The sequence below is a fragment of the Periplaneta americana genome, chromosome 10 (assembly GCF_040183065.1).
Source record: "Periplaneta americana isolate PAMFEO1 chromosome 10, P.americana_PAMFEO1_priV1, whole genome shotgun sequence".
Lineage (NCBI taxonomy): Eukaryota > Metazoa > Arthropoda > Insecta > Blattodea > Blattidae > Periplaneta > Periplaneta americana.
The window spans coordinates 115,300,737-115,321,532 of record NC_091126.1 but is presented as its reverse complement, the minus strand read 5'-3'; the positions used below and the strand labels follow the sequence as shown (position 1 = coordinate 115,321,532).

The 20,796-nt window shown below is 35.8% G+C and overlaps 1 protein-coding gene across 1 annotated transcript in view; it reads left to right on the top strand.

Moving 5' to 3' along the window:
- Positions 1-4,613: 4,613 nt before the first annotated feature.
- Positions 4,614-20,796, top strand: part of LOC138707735 (ribonucleoprotein PTB-binding 1-like) — a 36,206-nt gene continuing 20,023 nt past the window's right edge. The window contains exons 1-5 of the mRNA XM_069837601.1: positions 4,614-4,848; positions 9,950-10,098; positions 11,550-11,841; positions 16,556-16,803; positions 19,972-20,154. Coding sequence (XP_069693702.1) covers positions 4,614-4,848; positions 9,950-10,098; positions 11,550-11,841; positions 16,556-16,803; positions 19,972-20,154 — 1,107 coding nt within the window. The remainder of the gene's footprint in view (positions 4,849-9,949; positions 10,099-11,549; positions 11,842-16,555; positions 16,804-19,971; positions 20,155-20,796) is intronic.

Sequence of the window (20,796 nt, the reverse complement as noted above, 5' to 3'; positions counted from 1 at the left end):
TTACGGTAGCTATATTTGTAGCAGAAAACCTGCGACAAATGTAGCTCGTGTGGCCGTACCCTAAGTAGAATACAAGCATAGGCGTTGAATACGTGGGACAAGGCACTTCCTGCTCCCACAACTTATAGAACCAGGGACGTCACCCCCCAAATAATTTGATGAGAGATTTCTCGCGTTAAGAATATAATTGATTTGTTTTAAAGATGAAATAGAGCAGAAGTAAAAAATGGTTATTTGAAATCCATAGAGATGATCAGCTGTCGCAAGGAACTTTCGTCGCTCTTACTTCCGGCAGCCAATGACGTTGCAGGTCGGCTACATTTAAACGTGTGTGTCTTGTCATTCGCTGCTCGTGACGTTATGCACTTCCTAAGGCTCGATAAATACTTAATATAATCGCCCGCCATTTTTGCTCTTTCGTTGGCGTTTGCAGAAAGTACACGAAGACATTATTTGCCGCTCAATTATTTTCCCATTTACAGTGCGTTTGATTTATTATCATATGAGCTACGACATGATAATGTTTAACGGTGCGGCAAATAGATTCATCTAGTAGTTCGGCAACGAAAGAACAAAAATGGCGAGCGTTACTACCTACCTACACTATAAAAAGAGGGGGCATTGTGAGTAGCGTCACTATAGTCGCGTGTTATTTCCTCCTTTTCTCCTGCCTTTGAGATAGGTGAAACACATGATGCAACGGTGACTTCACTTCTTTGTCTATCATCCACATTTTTCTTTTCAGTTCTCTTCAAATTTTTCAACTATTGCAATCGAACATAAATGTTCATAAGTATTACCAAGCAGATATAATAAGAAATTAACCATTCAGATTAACAGCACATTCCACTCTATATTTTCCTAATATTAGCTGACAAATTATTTTTATTAATGTTCTACATTTTTCATAAGCAATTAATTTGTTTCCAAAATTTAAAAAATAACCGTTATCAGCATGCAGTTTCAGTGGTCGTGTATTGCTATGATCGTAGTCGCGGGTTATGCTTGTTAAGTGGTCATCGATTGCGATGTAACTATTACTGATAAGGGATAAATTCTTAATAAAGAAAATTGTCCGCAATAAAACTGCAATAAACGGAAATAGAATGGTAAATATGTTATTTTCTGGGAAAAACACTTAACGACGTTTTAGAAAAACAGCAATTAAGGTTCTCTCAATCTTTTTTTAATTATTGATTTTCTTTACGACACTTTATCAACTGCGGTGGTTATATAGCGTTTGGATAAAATGAAGGTGATAATGCCAGTGAAATGAGTCCAGGATCCAGCGCCGAAAGTGGCCCGGAAAAAATCCTCAAACAGGTAACTTATTCCAACCAGGATTTGAACCCGAGCCTGCACATTTCACGGTCAGACATGCTAACAGTTACTCCACAGCGGTGAACTCTTAGAGTTTTGTGCAGATTCTTGCCCTCCTCAATATTTCAAAGAAGTCAGCGTCTATGATTATGCAAGGATAGCAAGGGAAAGACAACGATAACACGGGGAGAACAAGGGAAATGCAAGGAAAACAATGCGAAGGCAAGGAGAACGGTGGGAAGACAAAAGAACAAGGAAGAGTTGTAATTTTATGTCAAAATTTCCAAGTTATCTCCTCCCAGCGTAGTGAGGAGAAATACGTATTTCTACGTCAGAAGATATAGCCTATGTACAGTATGTATGTATGTATGTATGTATGTATGTATGTATGTATGTATGTATGTATGCATGTATGTCATGGGCGGCTCTAGAAGGGAGTAGCAAGTTAGCGCTACCACCAGAAATTTTAGAAGTAAATAATGTGTGTAATAATCAGTGATGACTGATGACTAAGGCTAGGATTTGTATGTAATTACATTTTTTTCCCTTTGCATATACATAACTAAAAATGATAAATGTTCACGAATTAGAACTTTACCCACCATATATGAAAATTTATCATTACATTTTTTGCATATTTGGTAATAATTACATATTTTTACTTTCTTTTATATAAAACTACATATTCTGTCTCTTAATTAAAATAAAAATGTCGTAAGAGCAATATGATTTAAAACAGTCTGTATGACAATATTTGTTCACATTAGAAACTCTGGTACCTGACACTGAAACGGATTTGTCAAGCTATTCAAAAGCTACTGAGAAACGGTCAGGGAAGAATTCGATTCACTCAATACCGTAAATAAGGATAGCTACACTACTGGTTTTCCAGCATTCGAAGAAATTGTAAGTCCCTATTTACACTAGCTTAATGTCGCTCGACTTATAGCGCGGGCGCATGCGCAGTACGGATTTCTTTCCTTCCCTTTCGACATTTGCTGGGTAGAAGCTGTTTCTATTTCTGTGCGACATTTCCGTAGGTGGGGCAGCTGAATTCACGCGACAGGACATGAACATGGTTCGGAAAAGCAGTAGCAGACAACTTTTAATCAGCTGTTTCTCTGTTTCCGCGCGCTTTGTAGCATCATGTCAGAGTGGAAGAAAAACCAAGTAATGAAATTAATCGAGCTTTACGAGGAATGTCCATGCTTATATGACATCAGAAATAAGGACTATCACAATAGGATTCGGAGGGAAAATGCACTGGAGTTTATTTGTAAAAATTTGACGTCTGTTCGTCCCAATACTATTCCCTCCGACATCAAAACAAAAATAAAGAATATCAGGAGTCAATATGCAAGAAAAAAATTAAACTTTCAATTTATTTTAATACAATAAATATCTATTGGACAGTTTTGTTCCAGTTTGAAATCTTTACTGAGAACACGGAATAACCAGAGCCTTGAATAACCCTTTCTCCTGCCTTCTGGATATCCATTTCCTTTCCCAGTCTCTCTCTCACTCTCTCTCTCTCTCTCTCTCTTTTTTTTTTTTTTTTGCTTCTCATTAGTGCAAGCTAACGAAACACTTGAAGCTGCAGAAGCGAAAACATTTTTAATTGTTAAAATCCATTCTGTTCATTTAAAAGGCTCACCACATCACTCACACGTTGCTCGAGTTCAACAACTAGCCTCGAGTAGCAGACGGGAAATCTGCCAAGAGTGAACGGTGATACTACATTTAGCCGACAGAAAGCGCTTGATATAGGACGTCGACAACTTGCGTCGACTTGTGGACGAAAAATCTTCCAAGTGTAAACGGTGATGCTACATATAGCCGACAGAAAGCGCTTGATGTTGCGCGACAAATAGCAAGTGTAAATAGGGACTGAAGGGACTGGCGGAGAAAAGGGTAAGGGAATTTACTTCACACCGTGCTTTCCTTCTTCACAGTTTGCATTACTGTAGAAAAGTCATCCACCCTATTTTTATTTTAGTTGCCCAGTGAGTGCCTGAGGCATTCCTTTTCTACTTGTTGTTTGAAAAGGACGTTGCTATCTTTCCTCCCACCCCGCAAAGAAAAAGCGCACCTCACAAAATTTATTCTTAAATTTGTACATTAGTATTGGTTTGGCAGCCACAGCGTTTCACTGCATTTCACAAATGATGGCTCCTGTAGCGTCAAAATTATCATCGAAGTTAAAATCGTGGGTTAAAATAGACGATTCGTTCACTACTGACGGTGATGTGGTTCTGTGCCAGGCTTGTAATAAGAAGATAGGATGTTCTATGAAATCCCAACTTGAGCAACATGTCCGCAGTGCCCTGCATACTAAGAATAAAGCACTGCAAACATCTAAAAAGCAAGTGCTTCTGTCTCAAATGCAACAGTCTTCAAATGGAAGGAATGAATTCTTCCATGACATGTGTAGTGTTATGGTTGCCGCAAATATCCCATGGCACAAACTCCAGGTACCTAAATATCGTGCATTTTTAGAGAAGTATTGCGGGAGGCAGATACCTAACGATTCTACGCTCCGAAAAATCTACCTGCATTTGTGTTACGAGGAAGCGCTTGCATATGTGCGACGTTATACAGTATAGGCAGTAACTATATATGGATCGCCATCGATGAAATAACCGATATAAAAGGGCGCTATGTTGCCAACCTTGTGGTTGGTAAGCTGGATGGAAAAATATCCCCCACACCTTTTCTGATTTCTTCGAAAGTGTTGGAACACACAAATCATGCAACAGTGGCTCGTTTTGTGAATGATGGACTTAAAGTGTTGTGGCCTGAAGGCGTTCAAGAAGATAAAGTTCTTGTTCTTTATTATGATCCTGCTGCGTACATGTTAAAAGCGGGAACTGCTTTACGTGTGTTCTATCAAAATATGATCCATTTCACCTGTCTCGCCCATGGACTGCAACGTGTCGCCGAAGAAGTGCGAAGTAACTATCCACAAGTGAACAACATTATTTCAAACATCAAGAAAGTGTTCGTTAAAGCCCCCCCATCGTGTGTTGTACTATAGGGAACAATTGCCAAATATGAAATTGCCCCCTGAACCTGTCCTGACTAGGTGAGGTACGTGGATCGAGGCTGCCTGCTTTTATAGTGAATATTGTAAAGAAGTGAAGTCTGTGATAGTTTCGTTTCCAGGGAAATCGGCAGTTTCAGTGCGAGAGACCCAAAGTGCCTTCAGTAATTCTAAAGTACAGTGCCAATTAGCATATATTCAAAGCAATTTTGGATTCATTGCTGACAGCATTATAAAATTAGAAACTCGTGGGATGCCTTTGAAGACATCACTGGACATTGTAGAAGATGTTAAGTCAAAGTTAAGCGCTGTTGAAGGGATTATTGGAATAGGAGTAATGAAGAAATTTGTGTCTGTTATGGGAAGAAACCCTAGCTTCTCGACATTGACTGCAGTGTGCAAGATCCTCAGTGGGGAAGAAGAGAATCCTCCAGACGACATCTCTCCTAAAAAATTTCATCTACTTAAATTCGCACCAGCAACGTCCTGTGATGTAGAAAGATCATTTTCTGCGTACAAGAACATCCTATCTGACCGACGGCATTCCATGACAATGGAAAGATTGGAGAAGTATCTGATAGTTCATTGCACTTCGAAATGAAGTAAGTAGATTGAGTTCTGTAAAATAATGTTTATTGGGCAGATAGCTTAACATTCGGACTACCAAACGGGGTCAAAAGAGACTCCAAAGCAATTTTTTTTTTATTATTTTCTTATGAAAACGGTAGTTGTGCACATTGATATTTCTTGTTATTTTCAGACTTGTTTATCACTTCATGTCTGTCATGTTGGTTACATAACTGTTCCATCTCTGAGAGAATAATATTTATTTTTATTCAGTGGGGTCTCTGTTGACCTCTCTTGGTAGTTTGTGTTGTACAAAACTTTTGTCACCAGTTTATTTTGTTTGCCCATTATTTTTGTTAGTAAGCCTTTCAGACACATCTAAAATTGGTTGTCCCTTGCTGTTGGTAATTTGTCTTCGCTTTTATTGCAGTAGATTATTCGTTTAGATTGAGTGGTACACGATTACTCTTCGTGATACATAAAAATGTCAGGAAGGAAAATATAATATAAATCCATGGCGCTATAGCCCTTTGCAGAGCCAAGACCCACTAGCTGGCTGCTGGCCTCACGTCCGCATGCCGAAGCAGAGGTGGACGATCATCCAACCAGAATGGAGGTATCGCGTGGTTAGCACGATGATCCCCCCAGTCGTTATAGCTGGTTTGAGAAACTGGATTTTCACTACCTATCGTAGCTCCCCAAGTGCATCACGATGCTTGGTGGGCACCGGTCCCATACACTGGTCGAAATTTCATGAGACAATTTCTTCCCCCATGAGGACTCGAACCAGCGCGCATTCCGTAACGCGAGTCCTAGACCTCGACGTCATGGCGCAGGACAGGAAAATATATGACATACATAATCAGGAACATGTTGTTGAAGTGACTCATATGATACAGAATGAGAATGAGAGTGAAAATGAAGAAGCAGTTGATCTGTCAGAATTAGAAGAGACTAATAAAAGAGGTTGAAGAAGTAGCGGATGAAATAGAAAATAATGATCCTGAAGATGATGTTGGTGAATATGAAAATGATGATATGCAGATTGATGAAAATGATACGAGTAAAAATGGAATGTGTTGGTCTAAAAGTCCACCAAAAGCCACGCGACGAACAGTTCAAAATATTGAATAATTTCAAGGGAAAAATTGTTCCGGGGCCGGGTATCGATCCCGGGACCTCTGGTTGAACGTACCAGCGCTCTTATCAACTGAGCTACCCGGGAACTCCACCCGACACCGTCTCAGCTTTTCCCTTTATATCCACACAACTCGCGTGGGCTGACGAAACGCCAGAGACCCACATCGAGTGCACACAAACTGTGTGACTTGAAATTGTGGTTTTCTGTTAACGTACACAGTGACCAGTTCTAAATATTGTTGGAGTGCCTCCGGGGCTTACATGTGCATCTCAGATAATTCAGTCAATGAATGATGATTTCAATATATTTTTTGGTGATAGTATTTGAAAAATTATAGTAGATTGTATAATAAAAAGGCACAGGATTTTCATGAAGAATGAAATACAGAGAATCCAGAAAAACAGAGACAATGGCTGCCAACAGATGGCGATGAAATGTATGCATTTTTGATAACCTTGGGTGTTTTGAAAGCTAAATGGTAATCATAGAGTTCTTATGAACTACAGATCCCATGTACAAAATACACATATTTCTTGCTGCAATATCTCGAACTCTATTTCAGCATTTATCGACATTCATCACATTTGATGACAATAGTACAAGAGACGAAACGAGACGAAATGATAAACTGATTGATATCAGAGATATCTTCAGTTTGTTTGTCGACCACTGTAAGTCCACCTACTGTAAGATATGAATTAGGATCGTAGCTGAACAACTTGTTTCTTTCCGAGGACGCTGCCCTTTCATTGTTTACATGAAGTCAAAAGCTGGTAAGTATGAAATGAAAATTTGGGCCCTGGTTGATGTAGAATCAAGTTACGCAATAAACTTATAGGTGTACACTGGAAAAGAAGGGGCTGCTCCTGAAAAAATCAATGTCAAAGAGTAGTGTTTGATCTAACCAGCTGCCTACAAGGAGGATACGGCATTACGACAGATATTCTTTCTTACATCTATTCCACTTGGAAGTGAACTTTACAAGAAATATTTGACACTGTGTGGAACAATGAGAAAGAATAGGCAAGGAATACCCAAGGTATTGTTGCCTAGCCCTAAAAGGAGGGGGTGTCGATACTATGGATAAAATACATACATACATTCAATGTCCCGCGTCTCCCTATGGGGAGCATAGGGCCACAACAAAAGAGTGCCATTTTGATCTATTTGCGGCCAAGGCCTTCACTTCTCTCCAGTTCTTCCCTAGATTTTGGGCTTCTTCTTGAACAAACCGCCGCCACGTTATCCTGGGTTGCCTCTTCTCTTACTCCCCTGAGGATTCCATTCGAATGCTTCTTTAGTAATGTTTCCTTTTGGGCTTCTCAGGGTGTGTCCAATCCAGCACCATTTTCTTCTTTTTATCTTCAGACCAATGGGCTTCTGTTGCGTCTTCTTCCAAAGTAATGTATTGGAAATGACTTTCGGCCACCATACCCCCAATATGTTGTGTAAACAACGATTAACAAATGTTTGGATTTTATGAGTGAGGTATTTTGTTACTTTCCATGTCTCATTGCCATAGAGAAGAACTGATTTTACGTTACTCTCTAACAAGCGCAGTCTATGGACAAAATGGTAAATGAATATTCTGTGAAAACAACCACAAAACGATGACCTTACGTCTTAGTCCTGAACATTGTTGACATTGAGTGTCTCAATGCTTATATAGTATGGAAGGCGAAGAATCCACATTTTCAGTCAAGTTCTACGCACGGAAGATGGAACTTTCTGCTCCACTTTGGGAAGGAGTCGATCATTCCGAAAGTGAAACAACGACTTTACCATCCCACAAGATTTCACAAACCAGCAATAACTGCAATGAGATATCTTATATCTGAGCGAGAGCCTATGGGAAGAGAAGATGGTGAACCTCTAATCAAGCTATGTAAAAAAATCCGATGTCAGTTGTGCCCTAGAAAAACTGACAGGAATGCTAGTGAATCCTGTGAAATGTGTAAAAAAAATGCATGTGCGAAAGCCATATAAAGAAAATAACTAAAACAGTGTGTCTTCCATGCAGTGAAAATGTGAAGTAGACTTCATGTGTGAAATTTGTTGCATAACTTCCTTCTATTCAGTTGTATACCCTATTTATATTTTGTGAATATTTTTGCTTTTAATGTCAAAAGTATATTTGCCCTAAATTAGTTTGAACATTTAATTTGAATTCACGGAAGAAATTGTGAAAAACTTGAATGCATGAATTGGAAATATGAAAAAGTGTACTAGAGAAGGAAATTTCAGTTACAGTAGATTAGGGTGCAATTGGACTTATATTGTTTCCGGACCCATTGATTAATTATGTTGTATTTTCTTTAAGTATTTTATTACATATTGTTTTCATTGTTCTTTATAAAGAAATTTCTCCTCGGGGTCTTGACTGACCCCGCTTGGTAGTTGGTGTTGGTCTTAGAGCTTGGTAGTATGAAGGTTAAACCACAGTCTACTATATACAGTCGCGAAGCTTGAGGTGATATTTTGCAAATCTCGTGATAAAGCGCTCCAAGCGGTTAGCAACTAGAAACAATAGACTGTCCACGGTCGACTTTGGACTGTGTCGTATTTCCATTGAGTGCTAGCTCGTTGCGTATTTCACATTGATGCTTGTGAAATGTTCGTTATTGGTTGTAATGGAAATGTTAATGGCTAAAATACAATAATTGGAATAATAATATTTTACTAGAGACGTAGAAAAATTAAGTTTGTTTTAATGAAATTTATTGATCACGTTTTATTTTCAATTCTGGTGGGATTATTATTGCTTAGGCCTACTTCTTTTTTTTCAAAGGATATGTTTTTAATTATAGCTGTTAATTTTGTTATTTTTATTTGTTACTTTACTAGAGACGTAGAAAAAGTCTGTTGCAATAAAATTTATTGATCACGTTTTATTTCAATTCTGGTGTGATTATTATTGCTTAACCTCATCCCACTTTGTTAACTACGTAAGTCTACACTACAAGTACCGGTACACGTAAGTTACTCCATTAATTCATATTTCCATTATTATTGTTGTAAAGGGAAATGCAAATTAATATTTATTGGTTTCATAGTTAATTGTCGCTATAATCTTGAATGAGTGAAGCGATTATAGTAAATTTCAGTTCGTTTTGCACAAACAAAATTAATATTAACCTATTTCTTGCAGGTATCTTCGAGTTTATGGTGGAATTTAATATACTTCATTAAAATAATACATTAACTTTATGCATTTAATATTTCAATAATGGAAGGAAGGTGTTAATATTTCCAAAAGAACACAACGAAAGTGTAACATATTATTTTGTCGTCTACTAGGAGAGAGATCTGCGATGATGAGGCGATAGTAGCGATCCTAGTGGTGGGCAACTACCCATGTTTGCATTTTTACTACATATTGAGCTTCGCGACTGTATATAGTAGACTGAGGTTAAACAGTGACTATGAAAATAATTGTGTAACGTCTATTATATATTCGCATTTTTCATACAGAATAATGGTGTTTTTTTTTAATTTACAAATAATATCGACATGTTTAATTAATTATTGTATCACACTTTACTTTGCAAAAACTGAAGAGCGCTTGAAGTAACTCAAATGTTTAATGTAAAATTTATGTAAAAATTGAATTTTATTGTACTTTAATATTACATATTTTAAGAAATTGTTGTGTAATATTACATATTTAACTACATATTTCACCTAATATTGTTACATAAATATGTACATATTTTGCATGTTGATATTACATAAAAATCCTAGCCTTACTGATGACTTACCAATAGACCTATATACTCTTCTACACATAATAAGAAATACCCCTATTATCTGTGGAGGACTTGTATGTTCATCTGTACTAGCCTTGTTAACTTGTGTCTGCTAAGGGACTTTGGTTGCTATAGTGGCAGGTGCGGGGAGAATCTCTGGAAGCGTGGCCTTCGCTAGCAGACAGCTTATGACGTGTATACACATCGTCTTTGGTATACACACGTCGCTTGACGCAAGGCTTCGCGCCTTGAAATCACTGCCTTCTCGATCATATTGCTCTATGGTACGTTATACCGTGTTTTATGCTTCGGATGTTGTGTGAGTTTCTGTTGGATTGTTAAAAGTGTTAATTATAAGAGAGTAAGTAATTGATAGTATGCAGAAATGAATTTCATTAGTAGTTTACAATCACAACCATTTTCATCTAGGTCATTAGAGGTGAAAATAGAAATAAAAAGACTGTAGACCAACATCTGCAATGAACCTTTCGCAAACAATTTCTACGTAGGGTAGGACTTTTAACAGAATTTTTAATGCTGATATGTTCGAAAAACATGACTGGTTGTGCAGCTACGATGTTAAGAATGGTCTATTTTGTTTTCCGTGTGTGTTATTTCGTGGCGAAGAAGTGTGGACTGAAACAGGAATGATTGATGTGCATCATCTAAATGAAAGGATTAAGAAACACGAGGCGTCGTCAACCCACGTAAAAAAAAAAAAAGTCCTTAGTTTAGCCCTCATGGGAAATGTAAATATTGCTGCTCAGTTGGACGGTGCCTGTAGAAGAAACATTGAACTTCACAAACAGAAAGTACCGTAGCCAATAATAGATACGTGCTAAATATCATCATCAATTGTATTACATTCTGTGACTCCTTTTAATTAGCACTGAGAAGTCAAGATGAAACGGATTCGTCTTCTAATCCAGGTATATTTCGTGGTCTCATAAATGTCGGTGCTGAGCTAGACAACGCTTTAATAACCCACCTAGAAAATTCAACAGTTTTCAAGGGGACGTCAAAAACCATTCAAAACGAGCGTTTGGCGTTAATGTTAGAAGTCTGTCATGAAGTGATTTCACGGCAGATAAAAGCTGCGGACTTTATAGCTGTTATTGCAGATGAAACAAGTGATGTCTCCAACAAATTTCAGATGGTGGTTATTTATAGACATATCTACAACAACAAACGTGTTGAAAGATTCTGGGACTTCATTGTTCCTATTGTTCATAATGCACCATCGTTGGCTAAAAGCATAACACATGAGCTTGAACATCATTTAGGAGCTTGTCCCAGGAAACTGATCGCTTAAACATATGATGATCCTTCAGTCATGAGTGGGTCATTACGTGGTGTTCAAGCATTGGTCAAGCAAACTTATCCAGACGCAGCTTATGTTCATTGTTATGCGCATCAGCTTAATCTGATCATGCAAAATGCCACATCAGCGAAAGAGTATAAAAGTACTGTCACCGACAGTATGCAACCTCCTATATTTCAAGTTACCAACCACGACTAATGTATGTATGTATGTTTTTAGACCTATATAGGTATGTAACTTGTTTCTATATAATATACGAAATATATTTTTTCTTGCAATGTTCAATAAATGTCAATGTTTCTTTCAGTTCTCTTTAGTATTTCCATTCAACCATGAAGCTTAAATACAGTTTTACTACGAGAAATACGATTGAAATTGCTTTGAATTCAAATATGATTGTTTTGTGTTTTGCAGGAAATTCGCGAGCTCCTCTCAGATTTCCCAGTACAGTCGGTACAACTTCAATGTGGCACAGGGTCAGGAGTGGCACGAGCTGTCTTGGAGGATCCAGAGATGTTGGAGGACTGGGACCGTGACCGAGCATTCCATCTCCGTGGACAGAGGGTCCCTGTTTCCCCTACCCCCACCGAAATGATGCTCTGTGTTGCTCGTCTGCCTCTCACATACACAGACACACAATTCACTGCCTTGGTCAGAACCTATGGTGACATCTGTCGGAGTTTCCTCATGATTAGTGAGAAGACAGGTATCTTAAATACTGCTACCTTTCTGTTCTTCTGGTTGTCATTGTTAATTTTAAGACAATGGAAGGTGTTAATTTTAATATCTATAACGCGATGTTTTATATAAGATTTAATATTTCAATCAAACTGTTTCTGTGCAGCACTTGTTATGATAAGTAGAAGTTTGTTCATTGGTTGTTTCAATATAAAGTTTGAAACGAAGTGGTTAATAAATCAGTAAAATTTATTGTTTAATGAAGTATTAATTTTTCTTTTGCATAAGATAATTGGTGTCCACCACTCAGGTTGATCTGGCAGTGTTCTGAACTGCTCACATGTTAGCTACTTTTTAATAACTTATTTACTGATTCATACTTTAATTACTTATTAGAAATAATCAAATGGTACTCATCATTATATCAGACCACCAAAATGTCCACCTTCTGCTCTTAAACATGCATCAATACTGTTGAAAAGATTGCGGGAAATAGCGTGTAGTTGAATTTGTTATATTACAGAAATCACACAATGAATATTTTCCTTTAAATCCTTCAGATTGCCTGGATTATTTTCCGACAGTTTGTGTTTTATGGCAACCAACAAATAAAATTCACTGGGATTGTCATATGTTCACACACTTTTCACTAACTTAAAAATATTTTGTGATTATGGAACATGTATCTCGGGGTAATTACAACAAAATGTCCTCTTGCAGGATTTTTAAGAACGTGTTTTTCACGCAACTATTGTAAGTAAATATTTTTTGTTCTAAATCGTATCGAATTCTCACCATATTACATATTACACAATGAACCATGCACAGAGCAAACAGCGTGTCAAACCAACATCATACTCAGCAACTCAACTGCGTACCTAACTGATTTATCAGCTAGAATGACTCGTGGCAGCCAACCTGGAATATGCCGGAAAAACAGTTCTACCAGTTTCGGCTGTTACAATCAATGTAACTGGCTGACAACTTATGCTTATAGACCTAAATAGCGAAGTCTTGATATGCATGCGAAAAAAACTGTCATATGCAATAAAAAATAAATACACTCGATATATGAAATTATAACGTGGGGTCAATGTAGAGTATCCACCACCCACTGAACGAATATTTCACACTTTTATCACTGCCAATGCACTATAAACCAATTTTCGGCAATCTAATGTAAAAGACTGCCTACAGGTATTTGGAAAGTTTCAGAGAAAATTCACAAATTCAATCTTCTAACACGATTTTTTTTGTTTTCAAATAATTAAGTAATTTGCTGGGAGACATCGTTAGATATAGGCCACTCTTACACTAAACTGGAGTAATTTGAGCTTATTAATCAGATATGATTCTACTTACTGTTTTTATACGCCCACCTGTTATGTAATTTTTATTTTATACATATTTCATTGTTATTGCCCATCCAAAGATCGTTAGGAACGATGAATATTACTTAATATCTCGTATCTTGCTTCAAATAGTGTTTATATGCCATGTTAATTTTCATTTGTTTTCATAAGTTAACAATCATGCACATTGGGAGCAACATATAAGAAATTATTTTCCTACACAATCCACGCTATATTCACGTTGTTTTGAAATGATTAATCGAAGATGGTTTGCTTATTGTTTATTACAAGCACATTTGTATGTAATTTCTATTCCATACATTTTTTTTTCTATCCCACGATCATTAAGAATGGTGAATATTATTCATGCTTGTTTCCTGTATTTCTTAAAATAATGTTATGTGGCATGTTAGTTTTTATTTGTCGTTATTTACGTAAAAATGATGCGCCAAAAAATAAATAATAATAATTTCGTACTCACTCCACATCCTATATATTCACATTTGTTTTTCAGTGATTTATTAAAGAATGTACCAGTATTTAAAATACTAATAATTTAGAAACATGTTACATAAATCATCCTTGTGCCAAAAGAGAATGCTCCCTGCACCAAATTGTCGTATTTTGCAGTGATCGTCAGTACTCGCTGAAATGGTAATAATATAATATAATTATGTTGTACGTAGCATTTAGAAACATGTTACATAAATCATCCTTGTGCCAAAAAGTGAATGCTCCCTGGACCAAATTATCGTATTTTGCAGTGGTCGTCAGTACTCGCTGAAATGGGTAACCGATGATGATCTGACGTGTAGCACATGATGTAAAAAGCAGGATATCCAGCCCCAATTATGATCCGACGTGTAGCACATAATGTAAAAAGCAGGGTATCAGGGCTGCAAGCCCCCATGATGATCCAACGTGTAGCACATGATGTAGCCCCGATGATGATCCGACGTGTGGCACATGATGTAAAAAGCGGGGTATCGGGGCTGCTATAATTATATTATGTTATGTATAGTATTATGTGAGGTTATGTTAGGTTAGATTATGTGTGTAGTATTCTCAAAGGTAGGTTAGGGTAGATTAGGTGCGTAGCATTATATGAAAGGTTAGGTTATGTTAGATTAGGTGTATAGTATTATATGAGGTTATGTTAGGTTAGGGTAGATTAGGTGTGTAGCATTATATGAAAGGTATTGTATGAGGTTATGTTATGTATAGTATTATATGAGGTTATGTTAGATTATGTGTGTAGTATTCTCAAAGGTTAGATTAGGTGTGTACTATTATTCCATAGTATAATTCAAAGGCATTTTCAGTTATTTACTTTCATTCATGCAAATTTGCTGCAAGTGTAAAATCGCCGGTAATTTTATTTACCAGAGTTGGCAACCCTAAACATACATCGCAAAATCTCATTATGTCCAAAAATTGACATTCATTTTTTACTTTGGAAGCACAGATTTTTTTTTTTTTTTTTTTTTTTTTTTTTTGCGAATTGTTTACTGAATAGAATTGTGTAAATTTAATTTATTAAGCGTGATATATTTATTAATTTGTGCTTTGTGAAGTTATTGCATTTCTCTGTTTAATATGATGAGTTAAAAAATGCAAAGAAAATCAGTTATTATAATATTATTACCTTGTACATAGCAAGATCGATTATTCAATTGATAGGATATTTTATGAGGTTGTCATGACTGAGATATCTATTGTCAATTGCTTTTATTTCTCAGAAGGCCTTGACTGACGGGTATATAAGGACCGGTGCTCTTAGGGGTGGATGTCGGGGTTTGGGATGGCTCACAAGCAACTAAATATGTTTAGTGTAAAACTGGCCTCTGTCTCTATAGTGGGCGGGACATAAGTAACATTCACCTAATGTGGTATGTTAGATATACTAATAAATTTACTCTATATTCTCGTATGTTGCTGTATGTAATAAAAATCCTGGTAAAATTTCAATGTCACAAGATATTAATGGTAACCACACTTAACAAGAATTAAGGAAAAAAAAAACAAAAAGTATGGTTGTCAAGTTTCAAACTCTGTGAAACTTCAGAGGATTAAGAAGTGTCCATTTTTTTAAATATCATTAAAAATATATAAATAATGACATACTCGATATATCGTATTAATAATTAGGCCTATATTAGATACCATGTGTATTATAATTATTTTTGTATACTGTATGATTAGGAAATCGTTTTCCATTTATTTCCTTTTATTCTGTGATTGAAGTAGTGGCCAGCTGTATTGGTTCTGGGGATAGTACATGAGCTTTCTATTAAGCAGCCCATGGTTCGATTCCCCAACGGGACTGTGGAAGAGATTGTACTGTAAGTCAGTACTGGACTGTAAGTCAGTGTCAGAGGAGAAGATTACGAAGAAAGAAGCTTGGAGTTGTATGATACATTTGTTAATTTATTTCCTCTACAATTCTGAAATAAGGATTAAATAGTTTGTCCATTCTTTTGTTAAATTTAAGAGAATATACTTATCAATCTTAACATCAATATGATCAAAATAAAATGAAAATATTCTCTACATTAAGAAAGAGATATGATATTGTTATTTGCCTTTTGTGATGTCGTTTGAATTAATGTTTCTCGATATATTTCTGTATCACAAAATCACTTGCGGATATTCTGATAGTACAGTTTTACAGTGTAGCAATCAGTGGTAGCATATACTGTGAGAAATTTTGAAATAAGGAAGATTGTGTGTTCGAATACGCCCACAATTGAGAAAATGTTAGACTTTGGCATGAATATTTATGTGCCTGCATCGTTATTGAGAATTTTTGCTATTGATAAATCATTTACTCTGTTTTCTCTTAAAATATGTGTAAACTATCAAGGGAATTTCAAACTGTTTGTCCATTAAGAAGAGATGTCCCCTATTGAGAGATGCCCATTAAGAGAAGTTTAGTGTTAATATATTGAAATAATTACGATGTTTCTTCTTGTAGGAATACGAAAAACAATATGCAATTTTGTTAATAAATACTACCCCTTAAAAGGACACATCTGCAAAAGTAAGCAATTTCTTCTGGAAATAGGAATATATGCAATCAGGATGTTTTTCCATCGAAATATAGTGTTGTATGCAAAATCAAATGCTTGCATATTTTTCAAGGAATTTTGCTGTTGCATAAATCACGGAATATTATATGCAACTTGAATTTTGTATATTAATTCAGGCTGTAATAATCATATTTTGGCCACTGTCGATGTATAGATTGTTGGTTTAGACTACCCACGTTTGCATACAGTAACAGTAACCAAAAAACTGAGTTCTACAGTTTTCTATCTGGACTGTTATTTCTTTAATATTGAACTCAGAAATGTTTGTAGATTATCTTTTATAACGAGATTTAATTTTTAGGTGACAGCAAAGGTTACGGTTTCGTGGAATATACAACAAAGGAGGCAGCTCTGCAGGCGAAGAATATGCTGGATGGAAAACAAATAGAGAATTGGATACTGTGCTGTGATTGGTTGGACTCGAGTCACATCACATTTGACTCCCTCCATTCCAAGTGCCTCTATGTAGATAAACTACCCAAAGACTTCCGAGACATGGGCGAATTTAGGAAAGTGTTCAGTTCAGTTGTAAATCCACCATACTGTCAGGTGAGTATTAATTTCGTGTCATGATTCAAATTGTTACAGCCCTTTTCTTAAAATGTAGGAAAAAAAAAAAACTTTAAGTGATTTAGCACTACTTCTCAGTTGTGAATTCAATTTCTCTAAAGGAGTTTATGACAAACGTGGAGTATTAGTGAATGCCCCAGAATTGTTAAACACGTTGGATCGCATTCATAGTTCTTATTATAAAATTCTATGAGAGAATTACAACCTTAAAATGGCATACTTAGCAGTGGCGTATACTGGTTAAAGGGTTTGGGCTACCGCTGACCCTATTATTACACAAAATATATCTAACAATTACTTTAATTGTAATTACTATGGTAAAACTAATAATACAAAATTATTACATTATGTTATATTATAAACTTTTTCTTTTGTAATTTCCTTGGGCTACCGCCGGTAGCCCTGGTAGCCCGCAAAATACGCCCCTGACACTTAGCAATTTTATTTTGTAATGAAATTGATTATTATTCTGTGCAAAGTCATTTGAAGCTGTGCATTTCTGTTTTACAAAAGAAAGCCATAAGAATAATGACTGGTGTGAATAAATGTACAGGCCACTGGCATGGCTGAGTCAGTTAAGGCACTTGCCTGCCAGTCAGTTGCGGGTTCGATCCCCGCCTGGGCTGATTACCTGGTTGGGTTTTTTCCGAGGTTTTTCTCAACCGTAAGGTGAATGCCAGATAATCTATGGCGAATCCTCAGCCTCATCTCGCCAAATACCATCTTGCTATCACCAATCTCATCGATGCTAAATAACCTAATAGTTGATACAGCGTCATTAAATAACCAACTTAAAAGAAATAAAAAATAAACGTAGACTCTATAAAAAGATTTTCTATAATTCAGAAATCTTAAACTTACCTTGTGAGTACATTCTTTGCCTAAATATTCACAACAGTCATGCCTTTTATTAAACTGATGAATGTTTATGCTTGTAAATGAAATTACTGGTTGTCTATACTGTATATTAATTATTATGTATTACATATTTTTTAATAATCTTTTGCTTGTTCCAATCTCAAAGCTATAAGGCTAATGCAAGATTCATAGACTACAATGAAGGACGTAAATTAAAAGATTAGAGTATTTCATAATTCTATTTGTATTTAACTGTAATGATTTTCTGATATATGTGTTTGGAAATTTTGCAACAGTGCTTATTCAGCAAGCTTCAGAAAGAAAATTGTATATATTTCATTTCTTCAATATACTTTCTCCTTATACACATTCCATTTTCTCAGTATACATTCTCCTGATACACATAATTTTTTTCTATTTATCACGTAGTCTGGATATTAATTGTTACATATGATTCGGACTTTGAAAATTTTCCGAAATTATTAAGAAGTGAAATTTAATTTTACTACATAATACAAATCGTACATTGTCAGAGGGAACAGTGCCCATGCAAAATTTAATACATAAATGTAATACAAATCTGGAATAAAATTACTCATTACTTATTGTAGGACTATTAGAATACCATATGTAAAATTTCAACTGAAAATCTTTTCTTTCTTGAAATGGCACCAGAACTCTCGAGCAATAAACTCGTTATGTTGCTAGATAAACATCCTCAAGAATGCCTTTCAGATCTCCATTTTTATGTGTAGAAGCATTTATGGAGATTTCCTCTGCACCTCTTTCCCAATGTGCGTATCTACTATTGCTTTCATTATAATAGACCATAGAAAGTGCCATAGAAAGTGATTGTGAACTTTGCATATTCAATATCAGGTACTTGAATTTTACTTAATTCACTCAAACATCCCCATGATGGGAACTGGATCTCTTGTGGGATTCCGTTAAGGGAAATGGACGAAAAAAAAAAGAACCTACCATCAAGTGTCATATTTGGTCACCACAAATTCTACTTGTATCCACGCGGAATCGAACCCGGGTCACCTGCCTTGAAAACCAATGTTCTAGCCATTCAGCAAATAGTGCTCCATGATTGTAAAATTTGCAGCAAGTTCTTAGTTGTAAAAAATATGTTCGTATTGAAATCCCTCCTGTATAGGTATAATTTTTAAGAAATAAGCATGACGTGTTCAAGTGACTTTGATGGAAATAGGCTAGTAATTCTTACTTTGCTATGAATCTTCCAGTAATTTTTCAATTGAAACTGAGATATAAAATAACTCGACCAATGTTAGAAAGTCGGATTCATTACAAAAATGACATAGCTGCTGCGACAAAATTTTACGTAAGTTGGTACACAAAATATAGCAGCATATTTAGCAGAGGAATCCTTTCATTGGCAACATTGCTATAGTTGTGAAACAGAGGAAAAGAATACAGATTATAAATGCGGAGATGTCTCGTAAGTGAATATGAAATCTTAATGCGTGGGTTACATAAAATTTTTGTACATAATTAGTCTTTGTGCATATTTTGACATCAACTTTCCTGAGGGGAGAAAAATATGTTTTGACATGATAGGTTTACACTGACGTCATTCATGGTACCATGGAAACAGAAGTGTAAGATGAACCTTGTGTCTCGTGGTTTTCCACTTGGTTCATCTTGCTCTATTTTCTGTTTAATGTCCCTTAAATTTCTTAAAAGAATGGTTAAAACCAGAGTGAGACAAGTGGCCAACAAGTCTGGAGTTCAAACAGATTCTTTCTCATATCCCCAAATTCCCTTGCAAGGATGAACAATCATGTACCTTTTAATTATGTCTCTTTCAATTTACCTTCTTCCATTGTGCAATTATGTCATTTCACGTGGTTCATCTAGCTTAATTATTTAATTTGTGTATAGGGTGTACTCATGCTGCCTGTGGTAGCATTTATTTAATACTTAAATCTACCCTTATCTAACCTAAAAATTATGTATGTACCAAGAATAAATATGTTTTATAGGATCCAAAGGTTTTCATAAATCCCCTTTCACTTTTCTTATTCGGCCTATTCTATTGGAAAGTATCAGAATGTAGCAAAAGTACAACCTTAAAATTTGATAAATTGTTACAAAGTTTTAAATAGTTAATGAAAATAACAATAATAAATAAGTTGATAAAACTTCAGAGCAGAGATGTTATTATTACATTGTCATTATGACCTAGAATTAAAATATGCATGAAGTAAATAAATACATAAATAAATAATTATATGTAACTAAAAATGTATCCTGTTTGAACAGATTGCTCTGAAGAATGGTTGTCCACAAGACTGGGGTCTCGTTGAATACAGCACAAGTGATGACGCAGAGACTGCACAAACAACACTCAATGGTTTTACACTTCATGGCCAGAACATACGCATCTGCTACTACATACCTGGTGTCAGGGCCATAAATTTATATCTCAAACTCCTGAATGATTCGGTAAGACACTTTCTGAGATGTAATATTTTGTTTCAGTTTATATACAAAGAAACACATAATTGTTTGTGCACACAGACAAGAGAAATTTTGAAATTATTTCTAACGAAAAACTTGTGAAATATTTAAATTAAAATGTGTCTCAGTGAAATGTACAGCAGCGTACGTATAGGCCAGTTTTTGTCAGATGCTTTTCCTATTCACTGAGGGCTAAAGCAAGGAGATGCACTATCACCTTTACTTTTTAACTTTGCTCTAGAATATGCCATTAGGAAAGTTCAGGATAACAGAGAGGGTTTGGAATTGAACGGTTACATCAGCTTCTTGTCTATGTGGATGACGTGAATATGTTAGGAGAAAGTCCACAAACGATTGGGGAAAACACGGAAATATCTTGGAGCAACAGTAACAAATATAAATGACACTCAGGAGGAAATTAAACGCAGAATAAATATGTGAAATGCCTGTTATTCGGTTGACAAGCTTTTGTCATCTACTCTGCTGTCAAATAATCTGAAAGTTAGAATTTATAAAACAGTTATATTACCAGTTGTTCTGTATGGTTGTGAAACTTGGACTCTGAATTTGAGGGAGAAACAGAAATTAAGGGTGTTTGAGAATAAGGAAAATATTTGGGGCTAAGTG